At 39.2% G+C, this 16,335-nt stretch overlaps 1 protein-coding gene across 14 annotated transcripts in view; it reads right to left on the bottom strand.

Moving 5' to 3' along the window:
- Nucleotides 1–16,335, bottom strand: part of ppfia1 (PTPRF interacting protein alpha 1) — a 106,850-nt gene that overhangs the window by 48,169 nt on the left and 42,346 nt on the right. For all 14 annotated transcript variants that reach the window (XM_033038725.1, XM_033038716.1, XM_033038721.1 and 11 more), the window contains exons 2-9: nucleotides 15,840–15,941; nucleotides 14,145–14,309; nucleotides 11,220–11,294; nucleotides 10,632–10,736; nucleotides 9,605–9,826; nucleotides 8,287–8,433; nucleotides 3,814–3,948; nucleotides 487–570 (exon numbers count right to left, since the gene is read on the bottom strand). In XM_033038725.1, the coding sequence (XP_032894616.1) occupies nucleotides 487–570; nucleotides 3,814–3,948; nucleotides 8,287–8,433; nucleotides 9,605–9,826; nucleotides 10,632–10,736; nucleotides 11,220–11,294; nucleotides 14,145–14,309; nucleotides 15,840–15,941 (1,035 nt within the window). The remainder of the gene's footprint in view (nucleotides 1–486; nucleotides 571–3,813; nucleotides 3,949–8,286; nucleotides 8,434–9,604; nucleotides 9,827–10,631; nucleotides 10,737–11,219; nucleotides 11,295–14,144; nucleotides 14,310–15,839; nucleotides 15,942–16,335) is intronic.

Raw genomic sequence — 16,335 nt, 5'->3', positions numbered from 1 at the left:
TGTGCAGGTGACAGAAAGGTCTTTATGTAACGTACTGGAGCACAACCTCAGCCTATTCCAAACAACGGGTACTCTACTACAAATAAGTGCCTTTTAACTCTTGTTCTAGTAAGTGGCATCCAGGATTTCGGGTAAGGAAGGTGCTGAGGATAAAGAGAATTGTGTAATTTTATTCCCCACTTTTCAATATATTTAAAATATTGATAATAAAAAAGCATGCATGTCATATCAAAGTTTTAGATTTTTCTGAGTAGTCAGCTGAAGAACTAAAAGCACTTCAAAATAACTCTGATTGCCACTGCAACGGATTTGGGAATTTACTTTTGAAGTAGAGTAGTCCACAGTCGATATTGTGAATAAATCTATAAAGGATAGAATCCATGCACTAATGTTAGGAGCTGCGTAAGATTCCATATTTAGTTTCAGATTTATCATTTTAGATTCAATAAATGGCAGTAACATGAACACCCCCCGCAATCAACATACTCGCTGCAATTCTTGATTCTTTTCTTCGAGCTGTGCCTCCAACTGCCGTAACCTTTCTTCAATGTTTCCATGCCTTTCTTCAGCCTGACAAATAAATAAATATCATTGTCAAATAACTCAAGGATTGCACTTTGAAATGATAAATCTCTACGAAAGTTCAAAGTTTCCCCAAGATGCATAGTTCCAGTTTAGAGTAAGCTTCAGCCAGTGGTCACAAAGCCTGTTGTAAGTGGCATTTTATGAAAAGATGACAGAAGCAAAATGATGATTTAAAGAATTGTTGTGCGTATTTTTGAAGCTTTAATGTTCAGCAAGCTCATGACAAGGTCTAGGTTTCAAATGCCACTGATTGCGGAAGGCAATAAGTCGCAAGCACAAGGCAGTGACTGGAATATTGTATATTCTACCTTCCTAAGCATGGAGCTCAGTTCCATCAGTTTAGCCTCCATGAGAGTAGACTCTTCAGAAGAAAGGGAAGGATCAGACTAAGAAAGGCAAAAAGGTACAGGAAACAGTAGAAAGGTTACTGTTGTTAAGACTATCATACTAATAGGGAAGAGAGAAGATGAATACTGGTTAAAAATTAGTTTATTCAGAAATGTTAAACAAGTATGAAATAAGAGGATATCAGGCAAAAGCTCATGGAAGAGGACATATACATGGACCAATTTTTATGTACACTGACTTAAACAATGTGCAAGTATTAACAGAATGGCTCAGAATTATGCACATATTAAAAATATTATGATATGCAATTAGAGTTACCCTAAACAATTTTTGCAATTTATGGATATGCAATTTTAATCTCAAATTATATTCAAAACTGATTCAATTGATTATTATACTTAACAAAAGTAAATCTTTAGAAGTACACAAAATTGGATTTCCGTGCAGAAACCACGCTTACTCATTTTGTCCATCATCCATACCAGATGTACAACACTCCGTCAAGTCGCCAAGTCTTCAAGCTGCAAATGGGAACGGCTAACACCCTGTACTGAAGATTTAACCTCAGGAATTGGGGAAAAAATTGCTCTTTTAAAAATACTTGGCTGCCTGTGACTGTTGAGATCTTACTATAAATTTTCTGCAGCTCCCCCTGTAGCTCAGAAATAACTTAAGGCAGATCCCCAAAGACAGCCCACGTTGTACTCATTTCAAATCTCATAGCACAGGCACATCGGGGACCAATTTCTATCTCCTGGTCTGCTGGACTATAGGTTACATTTTGCCAACATAATGAGATAATTCTCAATGGTGCAGAGTGCGAACACAATGAAATTCCTTTTCATACAAACAGTCCTGTCAAGTAATGCTATGTCCCCGATTAGCCTCGATTCTGGTTATCCCTTAGCTTTGGGCCCTCGGTCTGTTCAACTGAAGTAGCACGTGAAATGGTTACCAGCTTGACCCAAGATAGCTTGCAATAGCCCTCACTTCACAAATATTAAAGAGGCTATGCTAACAGGAGTGTCCAATTTAAGAGGAACATTGAAATGACCTGCATTGCCTTAAACAGAAGTATCAACTTTTCTGGAACTATAATTGGTTCATTATCCTCTCTATTTTCCTTAAATTGTATGTGAATTCAATTTAATATCCATTTGATTATATTAAGTGCAACAAAATCCCTGAAGTTTAATGATCAGAAATTTTGAACAGTGCCACGAAGTGCAGATGTCATTGCTTTGTTCCACTTGGCTTCGTGTATGTCAAGTCAAGAAGTTTAAGCAATCAATATGCAGCAGCTCAGTTCCACAAATATTAGGATCTGAAAGGAAAGGACGTGCAGGGCAATGGGACAGGGCAGCAAAGTAGGGTCAGCTGGATTTCTCTTGCATAGAGCTGGTACAACTCAATGGGTCAAATTACCTCTTTCCATGAGATCAAAACAAAAAAGGGTCCTCCTTGTGAGAAATGGAAATGATGTGATACAATATTCTTAGCAGATTTACATGATGAAATTCAGATGTTATAGTGCAACACTGTAATAATCAATTATACATAGTAAGACATTGTTTCTTGATCCTTAATACGGAACCGTGGAGCAAATGTAATGACATCTAGGTCATCACATTTGGGCGAATTTCCTTTAAGCTGTGTAATGGACAGGTGGGTTGAAAATTGGCTTCATGAAAGGAAGCAGAAGATGGTGGAAGGTTGTTTGTCATACTGGAGGCTTGTGACTAGTGGTGTGTCTCAGGGTTTGGTGTTGTGCCCATTGTTGTTTGTCATCTATATCACTGATTTGGATGATAACATATATGGCATGATAGCAAGACAACACTAAAATGGGTGGTATTGTACTGTAGATAGTGAAGATGGTTGTCAAAAATTGCAGCAGGATCTTGATCAGTTGGACAGGTGAGCTGAGGAATGGTTGATGGAATTTAATAGCGAGAAATGTGAGGTGTTGGAGTTTAGGAAGAGTAACATGGGCAGGACCCACACAGTGAATGGCAGGGTTTTAGGGAATGTTGTAGAGCAAAGAGATTTAGGAGTGCAGGTACATAGTTCATGGAAAGTGGTGTCACAGGTAGACACCCTTGAAGGGTCTCTATCCGAAACACCACCAATCCATGTTTTCTAGAGGATGCCTGACCTGTTGGGTTACCCCAGCGCTTTGTGACCAATTCCAACAGTTTTGCAATATTAAACCCCATCATCCAAATATGCCTATGCCATGTTCACTTTGCTGGTATGGAACAACAAACTGAAGTAGCTCGTCTTCATTTGCTTAGAGTGCTACGTATGATTTTGATGTGGTGATTATTCTTCTTTCTTTTATTTAGGGTTCAAAAGTTAAAAATTCGATAAGTGACTGTTTCTCAGAACACCCTTGCAACGAAGTACAGAATCAAATGTACTGCTGCAGGTACCGATAATGCTCAACGATTTAGATTTGCAGGATAAGTGCTGAAAATAACAACAACATTCAAGCCAAAGCAGTCCTGTGGACAATATTCTGCAAATCTGATCTATGATAACATATTTTGTTATCTGAGCATAAAGCACCTATCACTTAGTGTATTAGAACTCAGATATGATAAAGGTTTTAAATCATACAGACCCAAAGAGGCATGATTGGTTATAACCTCAGAAATGTCATTTTTCCATTCTGGATAATCATATCCTTTTTAAAAAGAGGTAAAAATCCATAAATAATCCATCAACTTTGAATTTTCAAAGTTTGTTACTCAGCATTAAGTAAACGTGATAATATAGGAAAAATGGTAGTTCTAAAGGATGCAGTTTTCTGCTTCACTTTTATTTTATGGTTTAAACATGGTCAATAACTTAATGCACCTTGTAGATACTGCATCCTACCTTTGTGAGAGCTGCCACTCTTTGTGCCAACTCTGCCTCTACTTCCGGTAGGGTTTCTGCCTTTCTGAGCGTCTGTTGGAGTTTTTGTTCAGCTAGTTCCAGCCGCTCCTGCAACTGACGGTTCTTCTCTTCACTCTATATTTAAAGCATGTTACATTTAGTCAGTTTACACATAGTTAGAGAATCATTTGCAAAAAAAATAAAAAAATACATATCCATCCAGATCAGAGAAAATCCAACTAACATGGGGAGAGAATGAGATTTTAAAGTACTTAGCCAAACAGTTGTGGCCTGAAGCTCAAGTTGAACATTTGATGGTAATGAATGGATATTAGATACGTTGCTTTTAATCAGGGAATTAAATAAAGGCCCTAAAAGCCCAAATCTCATGCTTGCAGGATTCCACATCACGACTAGGAATTCTTCCAATATTATCTTCAACTTTCTTCACTAAGTGATTTTCCAATCACCGTCTGACAATTTCTGTCTTGCATGTAACAGAGTAGGCTCCGGGGTGGAAGCTTGCAACCTTCACGTGGTCTGCCCTGTTTCGACGAATGCAATCAACCGAATAAGATCAAATAGAACAAGTTGTCCTACAACTTTAGGCTGTGCACGCCATACGCAAGAAGAAGAAGAAGAGTAGGCTCCCCCCCAAACATTATTGATTAACACCTTCGCTACAAGGCAGCAAATCCATTTGCAAATCTGGAAATGAATAATAAAGAATTTGCACCTTTATTCTATACCTAGACCTTCATCTTTACTGGAGACCAAAATTAGGTAATGGCGAGTTATAATATAAATAAATATTTGGTATCACACTACATAAGTATTCCTTTTTTTCCAGAAATATTCAAAAGTTTAAAACTCCAGTGTAATAAAGACAGTGGGTAATTTTATGATAGACACAGAATGCTGGAGTAACTCAGCGGGACAGGCAGCATCTCTGGAGAGAAGGAATGGGTGACGTTTCGGGTCGAGACCCTTCTTCAGACTGATGTCAGGGGAATGGGCGGGACAAAGATAGAATGTGGTGGGAGACAGTAAGACTGGTGGGAGAAATGGGAAGGGGGAGGGGATAGAGAGGGAAAGCAAGGGCTTGTTGAAGTTAGAGAAGTCAATGTTCATACCGCTGGGGTGTAAACTACCCAAGCGAAATATGAGGTGCTGATCCTCCAATTTGTGCTGGGCCTCACCCTGACAATGTAGGAGGCCCAGGACAGAAAGGTCAGATTGGGAATGGGAGGGGGAGTTGAAGTGCTGAACAACCATGAGATCAGGTAAGTTAAGACGGACTGGGCGGAGGTGTTCAGCGAAATGATCGCTGATCGCTTGGTCTTGCTGATGTAGAGAAGTTGACACCTGGGACAGCGGATACAGTAGATGAGGTTGGAGGAGGTGCAAGTGAACCTCTGCCTCGCCTGGAAAGACTGTTTGGTTCCTTGGATTGAGTCGAGGGGGGAGGTAAAGGGACAGATGTTGCATCTCCTGTGGTTGCAGGAGAAAGTAACGGGGGAGCGGGTGGTTTCGATGGGAAGGAACGAGTTGACCAGGGAGTTTCGAAGAGAACGGTCTCTGTGGAAAGCAGAAAGGGGAGGAGATGGGAAGATGTGCCCAGATGTGATCATGTTCGAGGTGGCGAAAATGTTGAAAGATTATATGCGGTGAAAGGTGAGGACAAGGGGGAATCTGTTCTTGTTATGAATGGGGGGGATCGGGAGCGAGAACGGAGCTACGGGATATCGAGGAGACTCTAGTGAGACCCTCATCTATAATGGAAGAGGGGAAACAGGGTTTCCTAAAGAATGAGGACATTTCCAATGCTCTGGTATGGAAAACCTCATCCTGGGTGGAGTGGCTGCATAGACAGAGGAATTGGGAGTAGGGGTTAGAGTCTTTACAGAAAGCAGGGTGGGAAGAATTGTAGTCTAGAGAGCTATGGGAGTCATTAGGTTTGTAGTAGATGTCGGTCAATAATCTGTTTCCTGTGATGGAGACGGTGAGATCTAGAAATGGTAGGGAGATGTTCCAAGTGAATTAGAGTGCAGGATGGAAATTGGTGGTGAAGTTGATGAAGTCAGCGAGTTCTGCATGCGTGCAGGAGGTAGCACCAATGCAGTCGTCAATGTAGCGGAGGTAGAGTTCGGGGATAGGGCCAATGTACGCCTGGATTTGGAGGAAGTGGGAGGAGTCGAAGGAAAAGTTGTTGAGGATAAGGGCCAGCTCTACTAGGCGGAGGAGAGTATTGGTAGACGGATATTGACTGGTTCTGCAGTCGAGGAAGAAACGGAGGGCTTTAAGACTTTTCCGGTGGGGGATGGAGGTGTAGAGCGACTGGTAATTTTATGTTAGTTCTGTGTGCTTAGCTGTAAAATTAATAGAGATTCCTCTGCAATTGGATCCTCGACTTCCTCATCCACAGACCACAGTCTGTTCGAATTGGAGGAACCACTTCATCCTCAGTAACAATTAGTATGGGAGCACCTCAAGGCTGCATGCTCAGCCCCCTGCTTTACTCACTCTATACCCATGACTGCGTAGCCGGTCATAGTGCGAACTCCATCATAAAGTTCGCCGACGACACCACTGTGGTTGGAAGAATCACAGATGTGGATGATTCAGAGTATAGAAGTGAGATCGACCGTCTGACCAAATGGTGCCAGCACAACAACCTGGCTCTCAACATCAGTAAGACGAAGGAACTGATTGTGGATTTTGGTAGGGGAAGGATGAGGTCCCACAATCTTGTTTATATCAACGGGACGATGGTGGAGAGGGTCAATAACTTCAAATTCCTGGACGTGCAGACATCAGAAGATCTTTCCTGGACCCAGCACATCAATGCAATTGTAAAGAAGGCACATCAACGAATCTACTTCCTGAGAAGATTACGGAGATTCGGCATGTCGAAGAGGATTCGCCTAAACTTCTACAGGTGCACGGTAGAGAGCATTCTGCCTGGTTGCATCGTGGCCTAGTTCAGCAACTTGAACGTCCAGGAGCTACAAAAAATTGTGACCACTGCCCAGTCCATCACCGGCTTTGACCTTCCCAGCGTCGAAGGGACCTATCGTAGTCGCTGCCTGAAAAAGGCAGCCAACATCATCAAGGACCCACACCATCCTGGCCACACACTCATCTCACCACTGCCATCAGAAAGAAGGTACAGAAGCCTGCAAACTGTAACGTCCAGGTTCAGGAACAGCCTCTTCCCCACAGCCATCAGGCTATTAAACACAACGAATAAACTATGAGCCCTAATCTGCAAAAGACTATATTATTATTTGTTATTTGCACTATATTTGTTATTTATTGAACTTTCTTTTTTTTTCCCCTTTATATACAATGTTGACACATTCACATATTCTGTTGTACTGCAGCAAGTAAGAATTTCATTGTCCCGTCCGGGACATATGACAGTAAAACTTGATTAAACTTATTTCAATATTTCTGGGAAACTAATTTTCAAATCATGAAAAATGCTGAAGAGTTTTGTAAAGCTCTGCATGCTTTCATCAGAACTCATCCCAATCAATGATTTTATATCTTTATTGATACAGACTGACCAATTTTACTTCCAATTTTTTTTTCCTTTTATCTTGTTTATGGTTCAAAAACAAATTCACACATTAAGTCAACTGTCACTTTTATTATGGGTGTACCATGGAGGATTAAAATGTGTTGAAACAACCATTGCCAAATGTACATTCATTCAACTAACTCTTCACTAAATATGAGATCCTTCACCACAATTGCAAGTAGCACACGACAGTAGACAAAAAGTTTAACTTGAAATATTATTACTTCAATATCAATTTCCAACACAGGAATATTTAGACAAAAAAAAGTTAAAATCCACAAGTGCATTTGTTCAGAGAAATTTTGACTGCAATCCTTTGTGGCTAAAGACAAGCTCAGACATTTAACAAACTTGGTTCCATTTAAACACAATTTAAATTCCAACCATAAAGCAGAGGTTATTTCTGTTAGAAAATAAAACAGAACAGTACTCTACTTTCTATTTTAGAAGGAACTGCAGATGCTGGAAAATCGAAGGTAAACAAAAATGCTGGAGAAACTCAGCGGGTGCAGCAGTATCTATGGAGCGAAGGAAATAGGCAACGTTTCGGGCCAAAACGTTGCCTATTTCCTTCGCTCCATAGATGCTGCTGCACCCGCAGAGTTTCTCCAGCATTTTTGTCTACTCTACTTTCTGATACTTCAATAGAGACAGCAGGTGAATATTAGATGTTCTAATATGGAAAGAGCTGTATTCACATATTTTATGTTGGACACCGAGAAGCAATTAATTGCTAATCACTAAAAAGCCAGGATTCACAAGTGTTCTTTTAATAAGCATCATCTCATGTTTCTCTCTTTTCCACATGATGTTATTTTCATTTGGTGCTTTATCGATAGAAACAGGCACAATAGAATACTTAGAACATTTTTGTAAATGAATGCAGATACCTGTATGTACATGGCATCTTTATTGGCAAGTTCGTTTTCAAGTTTATCATTAAGATCGTGTACTGATGTAGTTTCTCGTTGTGCATTGAGGTAGCGTTTTTCAAGCGTTGTTATCCTTTCCTCCATGTCATCTTTTTGAGCCATAGCCTATTATAAATAGAAGTTTGAGGTTCATTTACTGCTCCTTCTCCATTCAATGTATCCACCACCCCCATTCAATCTGCTGGAGCAAACAAATCCTCCATTTGTCTGCACGCCACAAGCTTGTATCACATCCGACCAACAACTAGAGAGCAGTCTTGAGCTACCATCTACCTCATTAGAGACCCTCGAACTATCTTTGATCGGACTTTACTGGACTCCATCTTGCACAAAACGTTATCTCATGGTATTTCCTTTATCAAGTATCTGTACACTAGTGATGGCTCAAATGTAATCATGTATTGTCTTTCGGCTGCTTGGTTAGCACGTAACAAAAGCTTTTCACTGTACCTCAGTACCCGCAACAATAAACTCAAGCATGTTTGAGAATTTTGATAAATGTTGAGTTCACCTTAACGTGCTATGAAAATGTCCTTGCATGTCCCCCTCCCCCAGGTTACAAACACCCAATTTGTGGACAGCACATACATGCACCCGAACAGTTGAGAAACGGTGGGGTTGGGGGCATCGCCTGCCGGCAGGGAATGGTACGTTTTTACGTGCCTTCTCTCCCGGTCCCAAGCTGAACAGAGATGGAAGCACTGAACAAATTTATTTGCTCACTGGTCTATTGAGACCAGCTATCGGCCATTCTTCCCACGCCTGCTCTATCTGCCGTCAAGATGTTCCTCTCCCATGCACTACCTCTGATTATTTCTGATATGAATTGTTCAGGTCACGAACAGTTTTCAGGAACGGAACTTTGTCGTAGACTGGGGAGGACCTGCGTGTCAGTACCCACTGCACGGAATCAATACTTTTCCTAGCCAGATATATATCCTGGGAACACAATGTAATTTCCTCCAATGTCTCTGCCATGAAGCAGCCAGCATTCACTATCTTACCTGGCAGCAATGAAACATGAACATGTTCAATTCCCTAACACAGGGAATCCACCCATCAACCTGCTCTATGGTTCATGACCATGAATTTGGTAAATAGTTACAGAACATTAAGTTAATAATAACTAGACACTAGCTATGATTCCCTGCCTCATCCATGCAGTTATGCACTTTAAATGTTAATAATAACTAGCCAAACTCTTACAAATCCTTTTATTCATCACTTTTCAGCATATAATTCACACTCTTTGGTAACTTTACCTTCATATTCTTACCTCGCGAAAGTCCCTCTGAAGCTTAGTGTTTATTTCCTCAGACTTAATCAAGTCTTTGCGGGCTGTCTCCAGATCCTCTTCAAGTTCTGATACTCTACCAGAGAGAGCAACCAGTCGATCCTTCATCTGCCCGTTTTCCTTGCTTTGTTTATCTACTGTTTCCTGAAGTTCTATTACTTTAATCAAATCTTCATCGTGGCTGATAGAACTATTAGAAATTCTCTAAAATAAAAAGCACCAAAAGTCTTACGTTAATTGCCTTTGATTGCAAACTGGCTTTTCCAAAGAAGAATGCAGCAAAACCCCTTGCGAAAATGTGCAGTTTTGAGAATGCATACAGAAATGGAGGCTACCATTATTTGCTGAACTACATTTTTGATTGTGGTAAAGTCACCAGCAAATCGATGCATGTGACGATATAAACATGGGAGATTTAAGCCCACCATGGACTGGATCCAAATGTAATCCTACCAAGAAGCAAGCTAATAAAACTCTATGGTCCTGATGCCATTTTAGTGGCAGTCATCGTTTATGCATTAAGTCGATTGGAACTACAAGTCTTTAAAGAGCAATCTGTGTGTCAGATCCATATGACTTGCCACCTTCCCTGCCACTGTGCTCATATCAAATTTGTTTATGAAAATTTAGTACATTAACATTTTTGTAAGAATGCAAGTATTTTAATGTGCTTTTGAAAAATTATCCATATCTGCTTTACTACAGTATGAAGCTTATTATGTAATCTCATGCTTTGAATCTTCATTTCTTAAGAGATCATCCCGTTGCATCAATTAAATTATTGCATGTATTGTGGAGGAAGAAACTGCAGATGTTGGTTTAAATCGAAGATAGACAAAACGTTGGAATAACTCAGTGGGACAGGCAGCATCTCTGGAGAGAAGGAACGGGTGACGTTTCGGGTCGAGACACTTCTTTGGACTGGAAGTATCTACCAGTCAACAACATGGTTATTTATAGGAAGGAAACAAACTATGCAATAAAAAATATATATACTTATGAAACATACCACGCCATTTGTGCTAGGTAAATTATCACCACCACGATTTTCATCTGATGTATCTGCTATGCTTCTCTTTGGAGGATGGATGTTTTGCACTTTAAATAAGGAGAGCTGAAAGAAATTACAGTACATCAATCACATAATTAAAATGAACACATTTGTAATTCATAAATGTTGCAATGAAGTTTTCTGTTATAAATACATTAGCTGTTAAGTTAGAGAATGTAAATGTTGCCAATTATGCATTGCCTGTGCAAAAAAAAAAATGTCCTTGGTGGAAAGTTCAGGATTCTGCCTAATTTTATAAATCGCAGAAGTTGAAAATGAAAATAGACTAATGGCAGCAATGACCCACCCCATACATGGGACACTTGATGCCCAAGTTAGAATTTAATGCATCCAACAAAAGCTGAAACATCACCAAATGCACCATGGCTTACAAATCTAGTATTAGTGACCTTTCTAGTGTTACACTCATTATATGCGCTTATATTTCTGTACATTCCCAGAGTTTGTTGTTTTAGACGCACTCTGAATTGTGGTAGAACATTCAGGTGCTGTAAAATTCCAGGAATGCCCAGCATTAAAACCCACCTCTTTCTCTCTAATTACAATTTCTTCTTCTAAAGCACTAACTCTTTCTAGTGCTACTCGTAACCGCTCCCGTACCTGGAAAAGAGCAAAATTTATGTTAAGAATTCAATATGTATGTTGTGATTTTCATTTTTATTTGAATTAATACATCATTAAAGTTGGTTTCTGGCTCGATATTGGGAATTAAACTATTATGTGTGCTGTCGTGCAATTTCTCAATTAACTATATAACAAAAAACACATAAAGAGCGTGGAAAATTCTTAACATCTTTCTTCTTGGTTCAGCATGTTTTGTTTGAATCACTCTGGAATGTTTACAGCAGCCTTTTGTAAATGCAATTTGCTTTTAAAATCTACAATTGTTTCCCCCACCCAACTGCTTTGACATTCACTTTATCTATTCCGCAACAATCAAGAATTTTAACTCTTTTATTTCAGTCTTCATAAGCACATGGAAAAAAAAGGAAACTTATTTGTAGATATGATTTATAAAAGAACTCTTGCTGCTGTGTAGCCATAAATTGTTGCTCAGAGGGCAGAAAGGGCATTTAATGCCTTTCATTCAAAGCCATTTTATAATAGAACTGTAGTTTGAACAATCGCTACTTCCAAGGTCACAATCTACACTTTCCAAAGTTTAAGGTTTGGTAAAGCAAATGGAGCAGGGCAGAAACAAGAAATGCAAAAAGCAAATGCATAGTGCAATTACCAATTTAATTTATCACAGAAATGCAATGCTTGTAATATTATGTAAATATCATTGATTGAACTAATTTCGGCAATGACATCATAAAGTCAAGGTTTCTCAGTGATATTCAGATAAAATCTAACCCATGCCAAATTGGCTAATGAAGAGCTTAGAGAACTGAGCTGACGGCAGGGATTGAAAAAGATGAACCTGAAGGAATGGATAGGTTCAGAAAAGGGTCTACTACATTAGATGAACAAGTAGATAAAGTAGTGTCCAAATTGGGGCAAGCTCAATTTTAATGGTGATAGACAGGAACATGCAAAAGTTGATTGGAGTAGTTAGTTTGCGAACAAAAGAACACCGGGAAAGTGGGGTGCTTTAAAAGTGTGGGAGTGAGATTTCAAGATCTGAACGTTCCTGTAAGAGTTATGGGCAAGGCAGGTAGAGTAAGGAAACTTAGATGAAAGAAATTGAGGCATAGGTCAGGTATAGGCAGCAGGGATCAAGCGTATTCCTGAAGAAGTTTAGGAGATTGGGGAGCATGCTCAAGAAGGAAATCAGGAGAGCAAAAAGGGAGGATGAGATAGTGCTGGCAAATAAGATTACGGAACATCCAAAGAGATTTTAAGGGTAAAATGGCAACGAGAGAGATTAGGGCTGCTCTGAAACCAAGGTGGCCATCTATTTGTGGAGCTGCAGGAGATGGACAAGATCCTCAATGAATATTTCTCCCTTGTTTTTCCCATGAAGACATGAAAACTAGGGAACTTGGGACAGATAACGGCCTTGCGGGACAGTCCATATTATAGACAAGGAGGTGCTGGATGTAATGCGTATGAAAGTAGTTAAATTTATTGGGCCTGAATAGGTAAGGAGATTGTGGGAAGGTAGAGAAGAAACTGCAGGAGCCATGGCTGAAATATAATTATATAAACTGGTGAGATGTCAGAAGGCTGAAAAGTGGCTAATGTTGCATCTCTATTTAAGAAAGGTTGCAAAGAAAAACCTGGGAACTGTAGACCTGTAAGCTTAACTGCAATAGAAAAGTATACTGGAAAGGATTCCAAAGGATAAAATACACATGCATTTGAAAAGACAAGGGTCGATTGGCAACATCTGGCATGGTTTTATGCATGGGAGATAATAACTCACAAATTTTATTGAGGTTTTTTTTGTTGTTGAAGTAACCAACATTGATGAGGCCAGGCCATAGATGTTGATTATATGGACCAGTAAAGCATCCAGTAAATGTTCCATATTGCAGGCTGTTCTAAAAGGTTAGATCACAAGGGATCCAGGGAGAACTAGCTGACTGATAAAGAATTGGCTTAATGGTAGGAAACAGGGTGAAGGTGGAAGGATGTATTGAGGGCTGGACGCCTGTAACTAGAAGTGTGCCTCAAGAGTTGGTGCTTGTAACTGCTCCCGTACCTGGAAAATAGCAAAATTTGTGTTAAGAATTCAATATGGATGAATTCAATAGGCATACCATATGTCATCTTCACCAATCTCTACCACCATAAGGCCACAGAGTTGAAGGAATGCAGAATCTTCGGCAGACTGCAAGGAAATGGTTCCAGAAAGAGAGAGGGATGAGGCTCGAGATGGATTTGAGCAAGTTGATCAGAGTTTCAGATAATCAAAAGGGTGATGAATGGTGAGGATGGTGTGAATAAGAACAAGTAGAGGTTAGATAAACTGAAGTTTGTGCATGGTATGGGTTAGATGGTCCAAAGAATCACAACAATTTAATTCTGAAGATAAAACAAAGCAGCGCTGTGAGAACGGGAGGGCCATAACATTAACACTCAAAATCTGTTAATAAGTAATAAAACATGGTGACTCATTATGAGGGAGAATGGGATCCAAGCATTTCCCAATTATTTGCCCTCACTCTCTTTGCCTCAAAGCAGCTTTTGACAAAATGTCCTTTTTATTTTAAAAACGATGGATAAAAGATACATGTTCTTGTTTAAGATATCTTCCTACCTTTATTCTTCACCAGCCCCAATTCCAACCTGTCACCTGCAGGTTCCCTAGAAACAGTAGCACCCCAACCAAAATATTTAACCAAAGGTTTAAATCAGCCAAAAGGTTCATTATTTTTAGGTCAACTGGAGTGAATAAGGTATTATCTCAGCATCATCTTTGATTAACGTAATCTGAGAAACCGGGAAAAGCAAACCATTGTGAAATTTAATGACGAGATAATTTGATATTCAGAAACACAATACCTTTTCATCTAAAGCTTTGTGGTGTTCAAATAATGATTTGAGTGCTTTAAGAACTTCCACTTCACTAGATACACCTGCTGGCGATTGAGCTTGTCTCTTCACAACAGTCATTCTGAGTGACCGCTCGTGTCTGGAAACAAGACATTCAAGGTGTTCTAAAAGTAGCTGCAAAATAAAAATTCAATAAATGTCATATTTAAACATTTTCACAATATCTCCCAGTATTTGCCTTGTAGGAGCACTGGAGTCGCAGAATAATTCATTTGTCACAATGAATTATTAAAACTGGTGCTATAATAACAATTATAGGTTTAATTTTGTAGGTCACACCCCACACTCCCCAATGGGAATTAAAAGTAAATACACTGGAAGATTTTATATACATACACAGGCCGCTTCATCATAAGTTCAACAATTTAAAAATGACCAGAAGTCAATAGCTGAAATAAAGTCAGTCTGAAGGATCTCGACCTGAAACATCACCCATTGCTTCTCTCTAGAGATGCTGTTACTCCAGCATTTTGTGTCTACCTTCGATTTTAGGCCGATTTTAGATATGGTAATTTTAATTTTTAAAAGCTATATGTATTTATTCTGTTTTTATAAACTGCACATTAACTGATTGAGAAACAATTTTTTCGTTTCATCTGTGTATGTAAGTACTCAGTTAAAATGACATTAAAGTAAATACTGAATACTGATTTAAACCATCATCTGCAGTTCTTTCCTACACACGCTGAAATAAACCTTTGTCTCAAGTTCCCCATCAACCCTAAAACGAGGTCCATGGATGTCACTAGCTTTCCAAAACTTAACCCGATGGCTATTGGTTATTAGGAAGGGCAACAAAAACGAGAATCTGTACTGCGGTATAATTCACCAAATCGGGAAGACCAAAGACAATCTTTGGCCCGATTACCAGGCAGATTTAATAGTTCTACATTGGCTCTTGCAGCTACATTGGCTACATTGTCAGCCGACTCAGCACAAAGCAGAACTAATATCCACCAGTTCCCAATCTAAATAACAAAATAGTTAACCATAATGCTGTGGTCATCAGACACTCACTCCTAGAGTGCTTGTTAATACGAAGAAAGGAATGCTGAAAGCTAAATGGTTAAATTACTTACAACAGTTTAGAGCACTAAGGGATAACACTGCCAACAAAAATATTTGCACAGTTCAAATCTTGAAAGCAACAGTAACAGTTCTAGCAATTAATATATTTTTAAACTTGAAGTTAATTTGCCTTGAGCTACTCTGACCACTTTGTTAGGTTTCAAAGTCCAAGTGTCAACACACTTTCCACAGCTTAATCCCAGTTTCCCAGATTCATAAATTGCATGATTGTTTGGGAAAGGAGAAGGGGAAGTAAAATGTTAAAAACTATGGCCGTCCAACAAATAACATTTCATGTTCAGCAAGGCACCTGAAAAGCTAATTCTACTTCTCTCCACATTCACTGGCTGATCTGCTGAGTACAGCATTTTCTGTTATTTATTTTGCGTTAAGTGAGATGTAGAAATCAGAAGGCCACTAATCTTATAACAAAGAAACATGTGTTTACTTTTAAAAGAAGAAACAAAGAATACTACTGTATTTACAGGCTTGTAATTGGCAGCTCCATTAGCAACCTTCAGTATAGTTGCAAGTTAAATCAAATTAAATGAACAATTGCTTATTCGGAACACTTACCCGAGTGTTATTTCGTTCTGCTTTCAGTTCAGAAATTTCTTCTTCCCGTTCCAGCAAATGCTCTCTGCATACATTTAGTTCTTTTGTAAGTGCTGCAAACTCCTGGAAAAAGAAAATGAAACCATTTCAAATTCTGGGCATTTCACTTCTTACAGGCATTTAAAATAGAAAAATGTTATCCTCTTTCCGAAAGAGGAAATAATTTGCAACATGAAAGCACGTCATTGCTTGATGCTTGTTTATTGCACCCCAGTTACTATCTACACCTATTTATCAGAAATGTACGGTATTTGTTTGAGACAAGAATGACTAGCCCTGGGCAAATGGAAATCACAGGTCAAATGAGCAAGTAAGCTGCAATCAATAAAGGAGTATTAAATGGTAATGACCAGGACATTAAGGAAGCTTAATAATTTTGATTTCTTTTTAAATTATTTTCATTCAATTCTCCCAGATCCAAGTTTCCTACCCACCAAAAGTGAAGATATCTATTTCT

Source organism: Amblyraja radiata, chromosome 20, assembly GCF_010909765.2.
Source record: "Amblyraja radiata isolate CabotCenter1 chromosome 20, sAmbRad1.1.pri, whole genome shotgun sequence".
Classification (NCBI taxonomy): Eukaryota; Metazoa; Chordata; class Chondrichthyes; order Rajiformes; family Rajidae; genus Amblyraja; species Amblyraja radiata.
Note: the sequence above shows the minus strand (reverse complement) of the source record. Positions and strands in the feature narration are given on the sequence as shown.